The 18,614-nt window shown below is 47.8% G+C and overlaps 2 protein-coding genes across 2 annotated transcripts in view; both read left to right on the top strand.

The window, feature by feature from the left end:
* Positions 1–2,004, top strand: part of LOC311353822 (rap1 GTPase-activating protein 2-like) — a gene marked incomplete at its 5' end in the record, with an annotated part of 9,435 nt that extends 7,431 nt beyond the window's left edge. Inside the window, 3 exons of the mRNA XM_084473634.1 lie at positions 266–368; positions 648–715; positions 1,960–2,004. Coding sequence (XP_084329760.1) covers positions 266–368; positions 648–715; positions 1,960–1,962 — 174 coding nt within the window. The remainder of the gene's footprint in view (positions 1–265; positions 369–647; positions 716–1,959) is intronic.
* Positions 2,005–5,537: 3,533 nt separating this feature from the next.
* On the top strand, positions 5,538–17,444 carry ncbp3 (nuclear cap binding subunit 3). Its single transcript, XM_084474318.1, has 13 exons — positions 5,538–5,808; positions 6,647–6,712; positions 7,179–7,284; positions 8,342–8,467; positions 8,957–9,112; positions 9,733–9,890; positions 10,168–10,276; positions 11,034–11,133; positions 12,145–12,191; positions 13,669–14,023; positions 14,670–14,878; positions 15,098–15,262; positions 15,469–17,444. Exons 1-13 carry the CDS (start codon positions 5,623–5,625, stop codon positions 15,954–15,956), a joined length of 2,271 nt encoding a protein of 756 aa, XP_084330444.1. The 5' UTR covers positions 5,538–5,622; the 3' UTR covers positions 15,957–17,444.
* The last annotated feature ends 1,170 nt before the right edge of the window (positions 17,445–18,614 follow it).

Raw genomic sequence — 18,614 nt, 5'->3', positions numbered from 1 at the left:
GTGTCCCCGAAACTTTACGAACAGCACTTCATGCCGACTGTAAATCCTGCTTTAGCGTCTACCTCTCCCTACCTCCTCCCTACCTCATGCTCTGTGCCTCTACATCACACTTAACACGCTCCGTCTATAGATAAACACATGCCTCTATTTCTTTCTCTATTTTGCGTGTCTCACTCTCTCCTCTCTCTTCTCTCCGACTCTCCCTCTGCCGTTGTCTGTCGTCTCGTTCCTCCCACCCGTCCCGTCCCGTCCGTCCTCTCTCCAGAACGTCGTGCCGGCTTCCCATCATGCAGCGGGGCAGAGCCACTCCTCCTGTCTGACGGTGGAGGCGTCCCCTGCTCCAGTCATCATGTGTCGTAGTCCCACAGGTAGGGCAGGGGGGGGGGGGGGGGGGCCCCAGACCGGTGCCTCTCACACACCTCCGCCTCACAGCTCCGCCTCACAGCCGACACCAGCGAGAGCAGAGAGCTTTAGAACGCTCTCTGTCCTCCGCATCCATTCCACTGTGTGTGTGTGGTGCATTGATCCAGACTCACTCAGTCACTCAGTCACTCAGTCACTCAGTCACTCAGTCATTCGACCAGTAAAGTCGGTTAGACAGCCCGTGTGATCAAATGTTTATTTTCTGCTCTGTTTCGTCCTCCAAGAACTGAAGAAAACCTCCCCCAGGTCCAACTTGAAGTTCCGTTTTGACAAGCTAAGCCACTCTTCAGCTGTAAGTATTACCACGAGTGTGTGTGTGTGTGTGTGTGTGTGTGTTTGTGTGTGTGTGCGTGTGTGTGTGTGCTTGCATGCATGCGTGCGTACGTGCGTGTGTGTGTGCGTGCGTGCATGTGCATGCGTGTGTGTGTGTGTGTGCACTTAGGCATGATGAAAATAAATGTAAAGGGTGCTACAATAAACTCCCCCAAGGGTACTACAGCCAATCACTGGCCTGGATTCCACTACTTGCTCTGATTTGATTGGCAGCCTTGCCAAGGGGCTCCACTGACCATCTGTCTTTGACTTCCAAGAACCTGCAGGTTTGCACTGCCGCAAAACTCAGTGAGGCTCAACCACAAGTCTTAGGGCCAACCACTAGACTTAGGGCCAATCCCATTTCCACCTCTCCCCGCCCCCCCCCCCCACCTTGTTTTTGCCTCTCGTTCATGTGAGGTGTAGGGCTGTCCCAATTCTCATTTGGGTTAAGGGCTAGGGCCAAGACGTAGGGCTACGTAGCCCTTGAAATTAAGCTTCCAAAGGACCACACTTGAAAGGGAGAGCTTTGAGGAAAAAAGCCGGCCGGCAAATTTGGCAGCTGTGTTGAATCCTTATTAGTTGTTGTTGTTATTAACTCAGGGACTCATGCTGTGAAGTTGACTGTAATGTTTTTTTGTGTGTTTTGTTATTGATGGAAATGATGGCTCCTTGAGGGGAACAGAATTTGATGGCAAACAAATAAATAAAAATAAGAAAGATTCATCACCTGCGAGACTCGGTTCTCCTTGTACAGCTTTGTATAACCGGAACCACTACTGAAGACGTTTTATGTTTGCGCATAGACGCAGACTCACCTTGTCAGTGTCTTTTCCGTCTGAGGCTGTCCATTCAAAATGGCTCTCGTTGTGTTGAACAATGCTGTGTGTCAGCGCTCTGACTGAAAGTCCTCTCTCTGTCACCGACAGGGACATTAGAGGCCTCTGGTAGTTTGTTCCTGATGGTAAGTGCCACACTATGTACACTACAGGGTGTGTGTTTATGTGTGTGTGTGTGTGTGTGTGTGTGTGTGTGTGTGTGTGTGTGCGGTCATTTGGCCCTTTTCTAGAACTGTTGTGTGGTTTTGAGACTGTGTACTGTATTTATATTAAGCCTGACACTAGGCTAATTTGTGGTGGCTACTTATAATGCGTGAACCTTAATATATATTCTGCTATGGCTTCCACTATTGACGTCACTGTTTACTGTCCTTGCCTTCTTCAGTGACGAACACCAACTCGACGATAACGCAGAACGACACCGGTGTCCTGAGGATGGCGGTGGTGAGGAAGAGGGATGAGGAAGACTTGGGACTGAACCATTTTCATTCAAGAAATGTCCCTCACATCTCCAGAAGTACAGTCAATGTTTATTTATACGTGATCTAGTGTCTCCCAAGAGCAATTTTACATTGCCCACACACACACACACACACACACACACACACACACACACACACACACACACACACACACACACACACACACACAGGCATAGACAAACACACCTGGGAAAAGAATGAACTTTGCACAGCTGTGACTCTCTGTCTGCCAGCGATTGTCATGTGATGTTGAGGGATGAATTCATTTAACGTCGTCCATTCCTCCCTGAAAACCATATGAAGGTATCCCATTCGTCTCAGGTCATTTGCTTTCTCCCCATTGATCAAAGGACATCTTCATTAGAGACCACCAATGTGCGACGTGCGTTTCCTGCCAAATAAGGGACGGGCAGTTCCACACTAATGGGAAAATCAAGCCTGACACTGTCTACTCTCTACTGCTGAACACATTTTTGAGTTTTTTTGAAGCTGCACTCAGAGATTGGGTGAACGTGGATAGCATTTTTTAGTACAGCACGTTGGATATTCTGTCGCCTTGGTTGCAAAGTGCCCCTCCCTCCCTCCCTTGTTTTTTTTTTAGCAAATTCATGATTTTGAAATACATTACTTGAAAAGAAACGTACACTCGTGTAGGTGTCCCCCTCTATGGTTGTAAAAAGGCAACACACTTTGCCTGTTGTGGTTTTGATGTTATTAATATTTAATATTTGTGTTGGTTATTCGATGAGTCAGTAACGTTGGAACACGTTCATTCAGTAATTTGTGAGCAACTAGAGCTTGTTAAATCGTAAAAAAAAAAAAAGATCATACACACGTTTATATTATTAATCATAATGATACTATTATTCATTTTTCATTTAATATAAGCCACAGACATTATTGGATTGAGCAAAGCCTGAAATGATACCGTTGACGAAGGAATGGCAGGGCTTACATATTACTATTTTACCCATGAATTTCCAGCCCAGTAACTGACTACCTCTCTATACATAGTGGGACGGAGCCTAATTCTGTTAGAGCGCGTTAAGATAATTAGTTGTGTCTCTTGATCTCATTTAGGAGCCCAAGCAGTAGGCCACAGTTTGACTCCTCTCTGTAGTGCTGAACTGTGTTACAAAGCAACACGTTCCCTACTTCTATGCTTCTACCCCCTCGCTCGTCAGCCTACATCTCATGGAATACGTCACAATTTGCCTATTATATCGCTTTCTCTTTGCACTAAATTACATCCTCTAGACGTGTTTGGATATGCGTTAGTAGTCCGGTCTCTCTCTGGAATGTTCCACTAGGGCTATTCCCTTGTGAAAATTGTAGTTCTCAACATAAATGTTTCTACTTTTTTTTGTCAGAGGGATAAACTTAAGAACTCATCCGTAGACTATATATTGATTCATTCCTAAGAACTCTGCAAACAAATCTCCATTGGTCGTTCGGTCTATTGAACCAACATTTTCGAGGGTCCAATAACTTTGATTTGAGGTTGTTTTTTTTCTAAACGCGGTCGGTTGGTGGTTCAGAAGGTCGCGACGTAGCCTTTACACCGTGAGGAGGACCGTTGTGGTGCCTTCTATTTGTCTCGTAATCGCGACTTGCAGCTCACATCCGTCTCGTAAAACGAGTGACCCCGGGTTTTTCGTTCTATTTGGCACACGTTAACAAGACGAGTCGGAGCTCTGCTTTCTGCTCAAGAATCGGCATTGTTGTCATAGCAACATGGAGCGTCTCTAGCCAATTTCAGCGGCACAAGCTACAAAATAGGCGGTATTTAACACATAATAAGACTGTAACGACATGCCTATAGGTGACAGTATACAGTGCTATGTGTACGACTTCTTCATTTGGTTACAACAAAAACACAAGTGCTTAAAATAGTAGAAAACCACAATGTTTACTTTCATGTGATGCTCGGAGTAGCCATCTTTGTTACTGAACTCGGGGTCCTCTGAGTTCAGACGAGTTGACGAGTCGTTTTTACGACCTCGGGGGGCGTTCTATTTGCAACTTCCGGTTCGTAACTCGGAAATCCGACTCGCAGATCGATTCGGGTGGACAAATAGAAGGCACCATTAGCTCCACAGCTCGGAGGACCAAATCGCCTACACACCACCACCGCCGCACAACGACCCGTCATCAATCCTGTTGTGGCTTCTCGACCATAATATAATTCATCTGTTTCTATCTAAAATGTGTGACACTGAAATAATCGTGGTCGTTTTCCCCCCAGCGAGAGCTAGCCTACATGATTATTTGAGATTCATATTTTTAAAGAATGCGCCCTGAAGTGTTGGAGAAAATAGAGTTTGAGCAAAAAGTAGCATTACTGCCGTCTGGTGCGAGAAGGTAAGGGGTGTGAATTTAACTGCACTGAACGAGTACGATGACTGTACATATATTCCTCCGAAAAGCCCTTTGTACATATATAAACAGGATGCTCCCTCGAGAGATGGATTATGCATATTGTCTCAGCTGCACTGAAAGCACAAAAAAAACTTAATTTAATATATATTTCCTTCGTAATTACACCTTTTTGTGTAAGTTATCTGATGTCATGTGTAAAATTTTTTTTTTTTTTGCAAAATTATGAATTATATTTTAATCAAAATCTTAAAATCTATGATGTAGCATTAATACTCGAAATTGACTTTTGTGTGCATAATATAGGCTACCGTCGACGTTATGATCACGAAAGGGACGAACTGTGTTCTCGACAGCTCCAGTTAATCAGTAGCTGTGCATTGATGAGCATTGTTATAACGGTGTATAAAATAAAATGTGCCTCCCGATACCTATGGCTGATGATTGGCTGCATATACTCATGAGGCTTGGTGAAACCTATACACGTATGCCATTTAGACACCATGTTCCTATACAGGGACTCATTAGTCCGATCGAGGTCTGATCTGCCCGACCGCTTCACCGTTCTATCGCCGAATGAAATACGAGCCCATGTTAAGCACTACTGTAACTGTAACTTGGCAGCATTATGTATTTCGCTTTTTGTTTTTTGTTTAGGACATTTCTTTCTCTCGCTTTCGGAGGGTTGCAAATCTCCTCCACGTTTTGTGTTAATTATGCGCATACAATACATCAGTTATTGTTGAATCGATATCTGCTGAATAAAAGTTATGTATTTTGTGTCCAACCGCCTCTTCTTCTTCGCCTTTGACTCACTTGAGTTGTTGTTGTTTTTTTACTATTTTTTTACTACTACTATTTACTATTTAAACTATTGAATAACAGACCATAAATTAGTCGATCGTAACAGTTCCTCAACAAGGACCTACATGTTTAATATGTATTACCACCCAGTACATCACAACACTGACACCTAGTGGCCGAACTGGAGCAGCGCAGCGCTGACGGCAGCCTGGGGGGGGGGGGGGGGTCACGAGGCACGCCCACTTCGCGACGTCACGGCCGAAGCGGAAGCAGAAGCGCACGCAGAGAAGCGCGGCCGAGCCCTCCTCCAGCAGCAGCAGCAGCAGCAGAGGAAACGACCGTAGACCCGCGATCAGCTAGTACCCACCACGGTCGTTACTGCAACCATGGCGGCCGTGCATAGTTTGCGGGTGTCCGTAAAGTCCGACAGCGGCTCCGATCGCTCCGACTCCGGCCACTCGGACTCCGGCTCGGACGGAGACGCCCGCGAGTCGGAGCCGATGGAGGTGGAGGAGGGGGAGCTGCAGACGGACGACATCACCGTGAACCGATCTCTGAAAGAACTGATACCGGTGAGTGGACGCCTAGGCCCCGGCTCTCTCTCTCTCACCCCCCCAACACTGCAGTGTTCCCGTGGCGGGTCACGGAGGGCTCTTGCGCACGGCGACCACTGACTTCTGGTTCGTGGTCACCTCGCCTGGTAGCTTTGTATAATTAAACGTAATGGTATTTTTGGTAATTGACACAAAGAACCTGCGAACGAACGACCTTAACGACCAACGCTGTTTTCGCTCGCTAGTGGCCAACGATCGCGTCACAGGTTGTGTTTGGGGACTTGTTGGAGTGTAGTTTAGCGGTGAAGTCTTTCATTGTATGCAAGCTGTTCCTCTATTTGGCTCTGCGTCTGTTTGTTTGTTTTTTTCTTGCAATGTTTGCTTTTGGTGGATTGCAAACTGCATGTTTTAAGCCCCGAGTCTTATAATGTTTATATCCGGTCGAAAGGCACCAAGACCAATGTTATCAAGTCGTACCATTCATTGACGAGTAGAGTATACTGCACCCACCTGCTGTGCATGTCACTGACCATCGTATACAATATATAATATAACATTATGCATTGAATATACTGTACATGTGTTTGTATACATAAATACAGCATGCAAATGATGCAATGCAATAAATATTGTACCTACAAATTATGATTATTATTATCAACAACAATCGGTTCGAGTGATTTTAAAGTATTGTGGTATAATATACATTAAGGGTTAAGCTCAATGTCCTTTAAATGATGCACCATATTTCTAATCTCGTGTTAATATTGAAACATGTATCACTGAATAGACTTCACGTGATTTAAGAAACGCGGTCACGTCTAAACGTATATACATTTTTTTGTTTTCCTTTAAGGACACAACTCGGCGCTACGAGAACAAGGCCGGGACCTTCATCACCGGCATCGACGTCAACTCCAAGGTCTGTGCGTCTCAGAGCCCGTGACCGCGACCTCAACCTCAGGGGGGTCGTCCCTTCTAGAACAGCCCACCGACATGTGCCTGAGAGACTTAACGGCTGTGACCGTGGTCCCCGTGAGACGCCTCTCGTCTACCTGAGCCATAGGGGGCATCCCCTCCTCTTTTAAGATCGCTAAACCCTGAACACTTAATGGTGTGTGTGTGTGTGTGTGTGTGTGTGTGTGTGTGTGTGTGTGTGTGTGTGTGTGTGTGTGTGTGTGTGTGTGTGTGTGTGTGTGTGTGTGTGTGTGTGTGTGTGTGTGTGTGTGTGTTGTAAAGGCATGTAAGCTAGTTGAACCTGCTACACTATCAATATTTCTTCCCAAAATGTTTGTATCTTTTTTTTTCTCCTCTTTGTAAATTTGGATCCAAATAAAAGCATTTAAGTGTGTGTGTGTGTGTGTGTGTGTGTGTGTGTGTGGTAACAGGAGGCCATTGAGAAGAAGGAGAAGCGAGCTCAGCGGTTCCACTTCAGCCCTGAGGTTCTGCAGGCCCAGAGGAACGTGGTTCTGGACATGGAGGGCGTCATGAAAGGTGCTCTTCTAAACCTTTCTTTGTTTTCCTTTTGTTGTGATTTTAACACGTGTGCGTTCTTGTCTGGGAGCAACTGTGATTAAAAATGATGCATTTATTATTGTTATTATTATTATTATTATTAGAACTAGATTGTTAAAATGTATTTTATTATTGACAGAGGTGCTGGGCGACGCCGGTATTTTGACTCGGTATTAAAACTGGATTTCATGATTTAATCCCAATGCGAAAGCAAAACATGGTTTCTATTCCATATTGCTGCGCTCTATGGTCTGTTCCGCTCTCTGTTTCTGCCTCGCTGTCTTCGTCGGTTGATAACTTTCACATCCGTAACTTGAGAAGCCCTCAATCATGTGGTTCTGATGACCCCCGCCGATAGCCATTCGCTGACCATTTGATACGCCCACGGCGCCTAATAAGACCAGGGCACCGGACTGCTGACCCGGAGCCTTTTCTTTTTAATATCAAAGCACATGAGATTCAAAGAGATTTTCTTAATTGAATGTTTGTATTCACGCTGTTTTTTTTCGGCCCCAATTCATTTGAATCACACGACTCCTCTAAGCGTTCATTAGTCATGTTCTAAAGCGTTCCCTCTGTGGTTCTACAGCGTTCCCTCTGTGGTTCTACAGCGTTCCCTCTGTGGTTCTACAGCGTTCCCTCTGTGGTTCTACAGCGTTCCCTCTGTGGTTCTAAAGCGTTCCCTCTGTGGTTCTAAAGCGTTCCCTCTGTGGTTCTAAAGCGTTCCCTCTGTGGTTCTAAAGCGTTCCCTCTGTGGTTCTACAGCGTTCCCTCTGTGGTTCTACAGCGTTCCCTCTGTGGTTCTACAGCGTTCCCTCTGTGGTTCTAAAGCGTTCCCTCTGTGGTTCTACAGCGTTCCCTCTGTGGTTCTACAGCGTTCCCTCTGTGGTTCTACAGCGTTCCCTCTGTGGTTCTACAGCGTTCCCTCTGTGGTTCTACAGCGTTCCCTCTGTGGTTCTACAGCGTTCCCTCTGTGGTTCTACAGCGTTCCCTCTGTGGTTCTAAAGCGTTCCCTCTGGTTCCTTCCTGTCACCAGCCATCCCCACAGCGCGGCTGGAGGCCATCTACATGGTGGGCGTGGACGACATGAGCACACAGGACATCTTCGGGTACTTCAAAGAGTACCCACCGGCCCACATCGAGTGGATCGACGACACCTCCTGTGAGAACACACACAAACGCACACACACGAACGCACACACACACGCACACGCACACTTAAATGCTTTTATTTGGATCCAAATTTACAAAGAGAGAGAGAAAACATTTTGGGAAGAAATATTGATAGTGTAGCAGGTTCAACTAGCTTACATGCCTTTACAAGACACACACACACACACACACGCACACGCACACACGCCAATGCATTGATTTCAAGCAATAATGTTATCTCTTTTTTTATTGGTAGTCTTTTTTTTTTTCTAGTCGATTTTCAAACAGCTCTTCAAAGTGTTATGACGTGTGAGAAATGACAAAAGCTGTTATCCTTTTCACCTTCTCACTCGGGGGGGGGGGGGGGGGCGCGCACATTTATAGTCTAGCCTCCGGTCACAGAGCGCGTGGGGCGGGCGGGGGGGGGGGAGAGTAACTCCTCCTCCGCCAGACAGACATCGTAACAACCTCCCCCCCCGCTGTTTCCACGGCGACCCAGGTAACGTCGTCTGGCTGGACGACGTCACCTCCTCCCGGGTGCTGATAAACACCAGCGTCATGCCAGACCCCGAGGCGGTTGCCACGGAAACAGAGGCAGAAGCGCAGCCCGACAGCAGACCAGCAGCAGCAGCAGCAGCCCGGACGCAGAGCAAAGGTGAGGCAGGAACGGGGAGTGTTTCAGAGAGAGGCTGCCCGCAGTCCGCGTTTGCACTTTGTGGCATGAGGTGGCGGTTTTGGGTTTGGGTTTTGGTTTTGAGCGGCGCGGCGCGTCGTCTCTGTGTGATCATCACTGACGTCAGCCTGGCTCGGTTTCAGTAGGTAGCCTAGCCTCAAAGGTTAGCGCTAAAGTAAGTAAACGAACAAAGTAAATGAACGAAGTAAACGAACGAAGTAAACAAACGCGTTTATTTATTTTTTTTATTACTAACTTTGCCTTTTATTTTCTCACTTAAATTCTAAACTGCTTTTATTTTTTTTACTTTGCCTTTATTTTCTATCTATTTTACTTATCTATTATTTTCTTTTGTATTGTATGACAATGTTTATATGTGAAGCACTTTTGAGTCTGCCTTGTGTATGAAAAATGCGTTATAAATGAAGTTGCCTTGCCTAATGAGTTTAAGCTCTGTTGTGTTTCCTACGTGCCAACGCCGAGGTAAAAGAAGGGTTCTGTCATTACGCTATTATTATCGTACGCACGCGCTGGTTAACATCTCTTTCTGCAGCCGTTTCAAATGATTTCCTCCCCCCCCCCCCCCCCCCCCCACATCTCAGGGCTTAAGAGCCCCGGTGGCGGCGAGGCTGAGGAAGAGGCGGTGGGTGAAGAGGAGGAAGGCGAGGTCAACGAAGGGGAGAAGGAGCCAGTAAAGACAGTCGACGGCGTGGCGGCCCCGGGAGAGCCCGAGAAGAAAGCCGACGCGGAGGACCGTCAGGTACCCCGGTCGGAGCGTTGTCTCGTCTCTAAACGGAACAGCTAACCCACGCGAACGTCTACGGAACGATCTACTAACAAACTAACGTCACCGTCGTCATGCCGTTTTTCGGACCGAGTGATAGATCGGCTGCCGTTGTCACGCGTTGTCACAGGTTCTTAAAGCGCCAGGGACGCCTTGAGGTAGAGTGTGACCAATGTGCCTGTTGTTGTTGTTGAGGGCATCCGCTCAAGTGTGTGTGTGTGTGTGTGTGTGTGTCTGTGTGTGTTCTCCTCAGGTCGACCAGTTGTCTGAAGCGGAGCGGGAGTCACTGTTGAGGAACGACCTGCGGCCGGCCGTCAAGCCGTTCAAAGGAAACAAACTCCTGCTGCGCATCGCCACACATGGTGAGCAGCACACGCACGCTCACATGCACGCTCACATGCACGCCATGCGAAACATGACGGCATCAGGAAAGTGTGCAGCATGAATTATGGGCCGTACTCGTGCACAACAGTTATTATTCAAAATAAACGGCTGCAGACACGACGGCATCAAATATGGTGCGAGGAAAGCGACGGTAACGTTGACATTGAGTCGTCAGCCGGCGCCACCGGAGCCTTAAGGTGGATTCATACCACTCCACAGAGCGCTGTACGTAGACACGGAGAGCCCTCTCCGTCGACGGAGAGCCCGGCGGAGACCCTCTCCGTAGCTCTACGTGCGCATCCAGTATTTTTTAACTCTCCGTCGAGGCAACGGAGACGGACGGAGACGGCGAGGGGCTGTGATTGGTCCTCCTAACAAAATCATTTCCGGAATCACTTTCCCCCGGTTTGACTTTGCACCTTATGTACTTTGTACATTGTTTACTTTGCACATTAAGGACCAATAAAACACCAAATAAGATTTGAAAAGCTTTGGAAGTTTATCTTCAACACTATTTACATTAATAGTAGTCAGCATATAAGATCGATCGGGCGGCGAATTGCATATTGCGTATCCGACATCCCGACGGAGAACTGCGAATGCTCGAGGGGTCTCCGTAGTTACGGAGTCGTATACGGAGAAGTATACCTTTACCTTTAGTCGGCACTCCCCGCGGCGTTCCTAGACCTGGAAGCACCTGTCGCGCGTGCGTTGACTCCCTGGTTGGGTTCACAGACGACAAGAAGGAGCTGGGAGCCGCCAGGAGGAGCCGATACTACATGAAGTACGGGAACCCCAACTACGGAGGGATGAAGGGGATCCTCAGCAACTCCTGGTAAATACAGTAGAGCTCACACACACATCAGAGACACGTTTACACCTGCTGCATAGACCCTATATCAGTCATACATTCTATTATTCAATAACACGCAAGTTTAAGCAAGCACTCCGATTGGTCAATTCCCATTCTCGAGCGCGTTTAAAAGCCTGGTGAAAGAACGGACAAAAAGATTGTGCCTAATTACAGAAAGTATCGCTACGCTAACTAGCCGAAACTACTTTCATGAGCCTAGTTTCCATAACAACGTTCAACTGACCAAGAGTCGGCTATCGTTAGGAACTATTTTCTGATGGAGATGAACTCGGGCAGAAAGCTTGAATTTGACGGCAAATTAACCCACAATATGAAAATACTTTACAATATTGTTGATAATGAAGATGGTTTGTGTTATTGAATCGCAATCTTGCACTCGACGGCGTTCTTGAATGTCATTATTGGTACTTGAAGCACAGGACTTCGGAACCCGTTCCTACGGCTGTGCTTCACGTACCAATAATGACATTCAAGAATGCCACCTCGTGGAAGACTGCTTAAATAAACTGGTTCTGTCATTTTAACAGTTTAACATTTACATTCACATTTAAATGCAGGGCATTTAGCAGACGCTTTTATCCAAAGCGACTTACAATAAGTACATTTGTCATAAGAAGTGGAACCATATATCGCTGTCGGTACAGTAAAGACGTTCATAGAACCAAGTGCAAGTACTGACAATCACCAGGCTGACCCCATTCCCCGTACACAGCAGTGATAGCTAGGCTACTGCAGAGGCTACACAATTAAGTACTATGAATAAATACAACGTACAAAGTACAAGTTTTGGACGTATTGTGAAATTAATTGGCCAACAAACAAACACATTGTCAAATGTATTTAGTATCTTGTTTCTACATTGAACATAATTGCAGATCTTAGATACGTACAGCATCCCATTGGTGTAAAGGCCATCAACCAGTAATATCCTCTGTGTGACTTGTGTCTGTCTCCTACTTTGTTTTTCTGAAGGAAGAGGAGATTCCACACGCGCAGAATACAACGGGACGTTATTAAAAGTAAGGATTATCGGGACACACACACACACACACACACACACACACACACACACACACACACACACACACACACACACACACACACACACACACACACACACACACACACACACACACACACACACAAGCACTCCAGCAGGCGTCCCGTGGAGAATGATGTTACGCCTGCATGGAGACAAGCATGCGGTGATGAGCAGCAAACGTGCTCCCATGAAAAGGTTGTGCAGCGCAGCAACGTAACACCGCCTCGTGAGTGACACAGCGGTCCAGTCTGCTGAGATGTGAGCCGACTGTAATGAACACACCGAGACGGTTTACAGTATCAGTGTTGTAAATGATTCACGGTCGGCGTCCAAGACGAACCCTAACACCGCGTCGAGGCTGAACAAACGCGCGCCCGATTCTCACGCCATTCCGACGTCGCAGTCCGTCGTTCAGCGTTGCAGGCGATTTATGAACTTCGGATAAGTAGATCAGATTTACGATTATTAATTGAAAGTAGATTATTAATCTACCTTAGATTACTTTAGATTATTAATCTTAAATCTGATTAGTGAGACCAGTGATGACCTCTTTTCATTTGACACGGTGCCCATCGTGACAGACAGGCGTCTGGGTTTGGTCTGATGGTGCCTTCATGTGCTACGGAAATTACGGTAAATACCAAAAGCCGACGTGAAAATGGCACATGAACGCCCCCCTCACGTCGTCATTTCAACTGGAGAGCTCGTAGGATGTTTTGATACACGAGCTGCCCGAGATGAGATAACCTTTGACCTTTTCAACAGTAAACGGGTCAGGATCCGTGGGTCCGCCGTGTTTCATTTCACCACGACAACAAAAGCCCTCGAACACAACGCACTCGTCATTTCCAGTTTCCACAAATGGAAAGCGTCACCTCTCCCATAGCAACGTGAAGGCAGCATGACCCTCAAACTCAACTATCTGTACTTCACACACAAGCAATAGAAAGGAAAGCAAAGCACATCACATCAGACCTCAGCCATCCCCTGCATAAGTCTTTCCAGCTACTACCATCGGGCCGCCGCTACAAAGTCCCCTCCTTCAGGAAAAACATTTACAGAAATTCATTTATTCCCACTGCCATCAAAATACTAAACAAACAATAACAACCCCCTACTGCCCCCCCCTCCTCCACTCCCCTTTTTATTATTATTATTATTATTATTTTATTTTTTTAGATGACCATTGTACTATGTAATATTTATTGATTGCACTTTATAGTATTGATTGATTGCACCAGTCACTTTACCACTATTGCAAGAATGCTGTTTCTTTGTGTCAGTTTGTCTGTGGTCTTTGTGTCCTTGTTGATGTGTGTTGAGCCACGCTGAAGATAATTTTCTGTCATGTCAGATAATAAAGTTATTCTGATTCTAATCAGAATGACCCTGACGTAAGCCAACGGGGGGTCGACCCACCATCCCATAATATAACCCCTCCTCTGCCCCCGCAGCCGACCTGGTCAACCTGCCCGAGGAGCCCATCAAGGAGGAGGAGGAGGAGGACGACGAGGAGGACGACGAGGACCTGGTGGGCGAGGAGGACATGGAGGCCGACGACCGGGTGGTGGAGTACCGCGACCGCGCCGGGGGCCGGGCGGGGCCGGCGGCGGGAGGGGGCGGGGTGCGGGCGCGCATCGGCGTGCGCCGGGGTTCCCCGGCGGCGGCGGCGGCGGCGGCGGGCTCGTCGGACTCTGACGAGATGGACTACGACCTGGAGCTGAAGATGATCTCCACGCCCTCGCCCAAGAAGAGCATGAAGATGACCATGTACGCGGACGAGCTGGAGACGGAGCTGAAGACCATCCGGTGAGCGCCTCTGGTTTGGTTCAGTCGATCCTTTTTCCAGGGTGTCAAGGTCATGTGACCTGTCATGGTCATGTGACTTGTCATGGTCATGTGACACCTTGAGAAAAATAATCACGGAGGATCAAAGTAAAGTGAGGACCGGTTGTGGTTCTCTTGCAAAGCGTGGCAGCAAACTTAAATGACACCGCAAGCAAGTACATGCACCGGTGTAACCACTCGTTGTGCATCGTACAACATTAAAACTGGAACACATGGAACATGAGTCTGATTTGTGTTCATACATTTATGTGTGGGAACACTGCTGAGGCAGTCTCTGTTCTACTGCAAAGCCGCACAAAACGGCGAGGGGTCCCCGGCTTTGTGGGTCCCTCACCATCTCCTCTCATCATCATCTCTCTCAGAGATGGACACGCCTTGGTTTGGAGATGTGTCTACATCTAGGGATGACAACGACGGGTTAGGGTTGCCTTGCTGGAATCTGGAATGGTGTTCCCATTTCGAAGATAACGTGACGCAACTTTTCTCGTCAATCGTCTTTTTAGCGTTTCCTATTCCCTTTCACTTCCCCTGTATGTGTGCGTACGTGTGTGTGTACCGTTGTCTCCCGTGTCCTGACCGGTCGGTCTTTCTTCCCGTTGTGCTGCAGCCACTCTGTGAGCCATGACAGCGGCTCAGGCAGCGGCGTCCAGAACCGGATCGGAGACGGCGGCGGCGGCGGCGGCGGCGGCGGCGCTCTGAGTGAAACCAAAGCGCCGTCCGGCGGCTGCAAGGTGACGGACATCCGGCAGCTCCTGGAGGAGAAGAGGCAGGGCCACCGAGCGCCCGCCCGCCAGACGTCCCCGGGGGGGAAGATGGGTAAGACCGGAGACCCTCGTATCACCTCAGCCTGCAAAGGAGGCCTGCCTGCTGTGTCTCTGTGAACGACGACGAAGGGGCTAAGAGGGGTGTGTGTGTGTGTGTGTGTGTGTGTGTGTGTGTGTGTGTGTGTGTGTGTGTGTGTGTGTGTGTGTGTGTGTGTGTGTGTGTGTGTGTGTGTGTGTGTGTGTGTGTGTGTGTGTGTGTGTGCGTGTGCAGACGTGAGGCAGCGTCTGGGGAAGAGGCGTCGCTCTCCCTCCCCGGTCTCCCCGAGGGACTCGCCGCCCTCCCGGGAGCCGGTCAGAGACGTCCACAGCCGGCTGGGCGTCGCCGGCGCCGACGCCCGGGCTCTGTTCTCCACGTCGCCCAAAGACCGGAAAACAAGTGAGGAACTAGTGGCGTGAAATGATTGGTTCGACCCGGTCTTATTTTTGGTCTTTTAACACAATTTTAAAAATCCACTACAACCCCCTCACTTCCTTTTATCTATTTCCTTCCATTTCTAATTCTTCACTTTTTTCCTTTTTTCTTTTTTGTGTACACGACTACTCGGTTTTAATCTCCGTTCCTTCAACCTGTGCTTTCCCCAGGTCGTCTCTGGAGCAGACTCGGCCCGTCCAAAGCCGGGCCCCGCGATAAAGGCAAGGATGAGGAGGATGAGGAGGAGGAGGAGGAGAAGGAGGAGAAGAAGGATCGGGGCGGCGGTGGCAGCAGCAGCAGAAGAAGGAGCAGCAGCAGCAGCAGACGCGAGAGCTCCGGCGTGTTCAGCTCCTCCCGGCTGGGCTCCCTGCCGGACGACGATGGCGGTGGCAGAAGTTCCAGGAGGAGCGGCGGCGGTGGAGGCGGCGGCGGCGGCGGCGGCGGCGGCGGTAGGAAGGCCAGCGGCACCGGGGAGAGCCGCGAGCCCGAGGAGGAGGACGACCAGGCCCTGCAGCAGGTGTGGGGCGCCCTGATCAAGCAGAAGCAGGACCAGCAGCAGAACCACCGGGGGAAGAAGAGCCGTCTGGAGAACCTGCCGTCGCTGCAGATCGAGATCAGCCGTGACAGCGACAGCCAGGCCTCCGATTCTGACTCGTGAAGGGCGGGCGGGCGGGGGGAGGGAGGAGGAGGAGGAGGAGGAGGGTCAAAGACGGAATCTCTGTTATTTACACGTTTATTTCTGTTTTAGTTTTTTTTGTTTTACTTTTGATATGATTGGTCAACTTTTATTGTGACACGTCCCGAACACGGCCCACGAATCCAGTCCGTGGAGCCGGGCTGCGCTGCGCTGTGCTGCTCTCTGCTGGGGCGCAGGGGACCCAAGCCCGCGTCACCCGCTGACGACCATCGTCAACGTGGTTTCTCTCTCTCTCTCTCTCTCTCTCTCCCTCTCTCCCTCTCTCCCTCGAGGGGTCGACGCATCACCACCACCACCACCACCCCAGTGCCTCGGGCCACCCAAACATGTGCGTTATTCCCTGGCTCTCCTTGTAGCGTCATTGACAGACCTCACCGTGCGTGTGAATTCAACCCGTAACCCGGGAAGTGTTACACACACACACACGCGCACACACACACACCCCATTTGTCCTTTCGGTGGCGTGTCCCTTTGTCCCATCGCGGCGCGCTAGCGTAGGTCCTTCTCTATTGTCTGTTGGAGTCAGGCTCGTTGGGCGGAGGGCGAAATGGTTTTGCTAGCTTTTTCGTCGTACTAAACGTACTAGCGGTCGTTTCGTCCACCTCCATTCCTGCTAAAGAGAGGGTACGGATGTTCGGTGGTGTAACAGATACTAGACTCACAGTAGAGCTCGTGGGTGTGTGTCTGTAAATAAGACGTGTAAGGGCATACTGTAAATGAAAAATGTAAACAAAACAAGACCCATGTTGACGACTTTGTATTTTCTCCCTCCCTGTTTGGAGGTCGGGGCCTTGCCTTCGTAAAAGTTCTGGCCATGAATATCGAGATATTTCAAATTAAACAACCTAACCCTGATTGTATTGGATTCCATAATTCCTTATCTTTTTTTTTTTTAAGTTACATTTGGTGTTCTAATGGGGAAGACGTCCATCAGACTGTATTCATCAGTCATTTGGTACTACGCTAACTTGGATTTCTATAACGCTAGTTAGGTTTAGAATTCTAATGGAGGATCTAAATGCATTTGTATTCATTTCTCCCAATAAGTACTAGCAGTGGGAACGTGTGCATACCTACGTATGAATACAAGACAACAACAACAACAACAATCATCAGAGATGATTTTGTATTTGCTAAAAGTTTTAGCTCTTGGCCAGTTTGAGTTTTGATATCATTCCAGATGGGATAGCCTTTGTTCCCCAAGTACAAATGCATTGACATTTACTAATGGCCAAAACGAGAAAAGAAAGTGTCCATCTTTAACAGAACATTTCTACAGTACACAAAGCAAGAAGCATCTAGAAGCTGTTGGAAGACAGGCTTGCACGTGGTATGAAAGACAAGACGACGGTCTGTGTTTGGTATCCAATGTGTCGTATCTGTCTTTCTCTGTTCTGACAAACTGACAGACTTTATTATCACCAGAAATAAAAAGTTGTTTTTTTCTAATTGCGGATTACTTATCTTCTTTTAATTCAATCTTCAATATTCATCCGAATCATACACTTGTAGGAAATTAAGCAAAATTCACACTGTCAGTCGCATGATGTCTTATGAGATTATTAAGTCAACACAATTCTGCAGTTTGCTCGCCTTCAACTACTGAAAGGTTTGCTGACGGTGCCTTTAATAACCAGAGTAAAAAGGAACTTTCAGGTTTTTGCTTGTAGACCTGCACGAAAGCAAAAATATCTTCTACAAGAAATATGAAGTGTTGAACAAAATGTGAAGAAATGTGCTTTTGGCAAACACAGAAATAACACTTCACACAAATCAAAACAGCAATTCTATATATGTGTGTGTGGTTAAAGAAAAACACTTATTGGATGTTGTGAAGTTATGAGTGGTGGTTGATGTGAAGTAATGGAACCATCGGCTGGCTGCAGATCGTTTCTCATGGCTCATAGTAGATCATTTCCGCATAGTTTTTGCTTCACAATTCATAACTGGACGTCTCAGATGTCAGCAACCCTTGGTCTGGGATCTTGGCCCTATCCTAATTATCGTTGTGTGTAAACACCTAGCTCCGAGGTCATAAATGGCAGCAACGAGTCCGAGCCACCTCTCATCATTACGTGTGAGAAGAGGAAGCAGTGTAATGCAAGCACACACACCAAAAGATTATCTCCAATCCAGATCTGAGATCCTCAGCCTTAGCAGGATATGGGTCAGGGTGCCTAAGCAGCTGCCCCCTATGTCCTCATTGGTGTATCCTGTATTGGAGCACATTGTTGAGAGATAGTATTCAGGTGACTATAAAAAAAAATAAACAGGTAACTAAACATGAACTGGCACTATTATAGATTGTAAGCACGTTGTGTATAGCTGTGTAAGAATGTACCTGCAAATGACACTACACTGGCATTCAAACCAGGCCTGACATGGAAAGTATTCAGAGTTAGAATAGAATTACACAATCCCTTCAAATGTTTTGAAATGTTTCCTCGTAGACAATCACAAAAAGGCCCCTAACCAGGCCCCTAGCCCCTAAACAATGTGCGCGCACACACACACACACACCAGACTGCTGGTTGGTTGGAGGTGAGGCCTCCCCTAACCTCTAAATTTCGAGTTAGGGGAAGCTACGGCGGCCTGTACTCAACCCGTTCACCTTTGACC

Source organism: Micromesistius poutassou (assembly GCF_964030765.1).
Source record: "Micromesistius poutassou genome assembly, chromosome: 10".
Classification (NCBI taxonomy): Eukaryota; Metazoa; Chordata; class Actinopteri; order Gadiformes; family Gadidae; genus Micromesistius; species Micromesistius poutassou.
This window is presented reverse-complemented; position numbering and strand designations above follow the sequence as displayed.

Coding starts and splice junctions, on each gene's coding strand:
- ncbp3 (XM_084474318.1), top strand. CDS start 5,623: ATGGCGGCCGTGCATAGTTTGCGGGTGTCCGTAAAGTCCGACAGCGGC. Junction 14,879..15,097: donor GTCCCCGGGGGGGAAGATGG/GTAAGACCGGAG, acceptor GTGCGTGTGCAG/ACGTGAGGCAGCGTCTGGGG. Junction 15,263..15,468: donor GCCCAAAGACCGGAAAACAA/GTGAGGAACTAG, acceptor TGCTTTCCCCAG/GTCGTCTCTGGAGCAGACTC.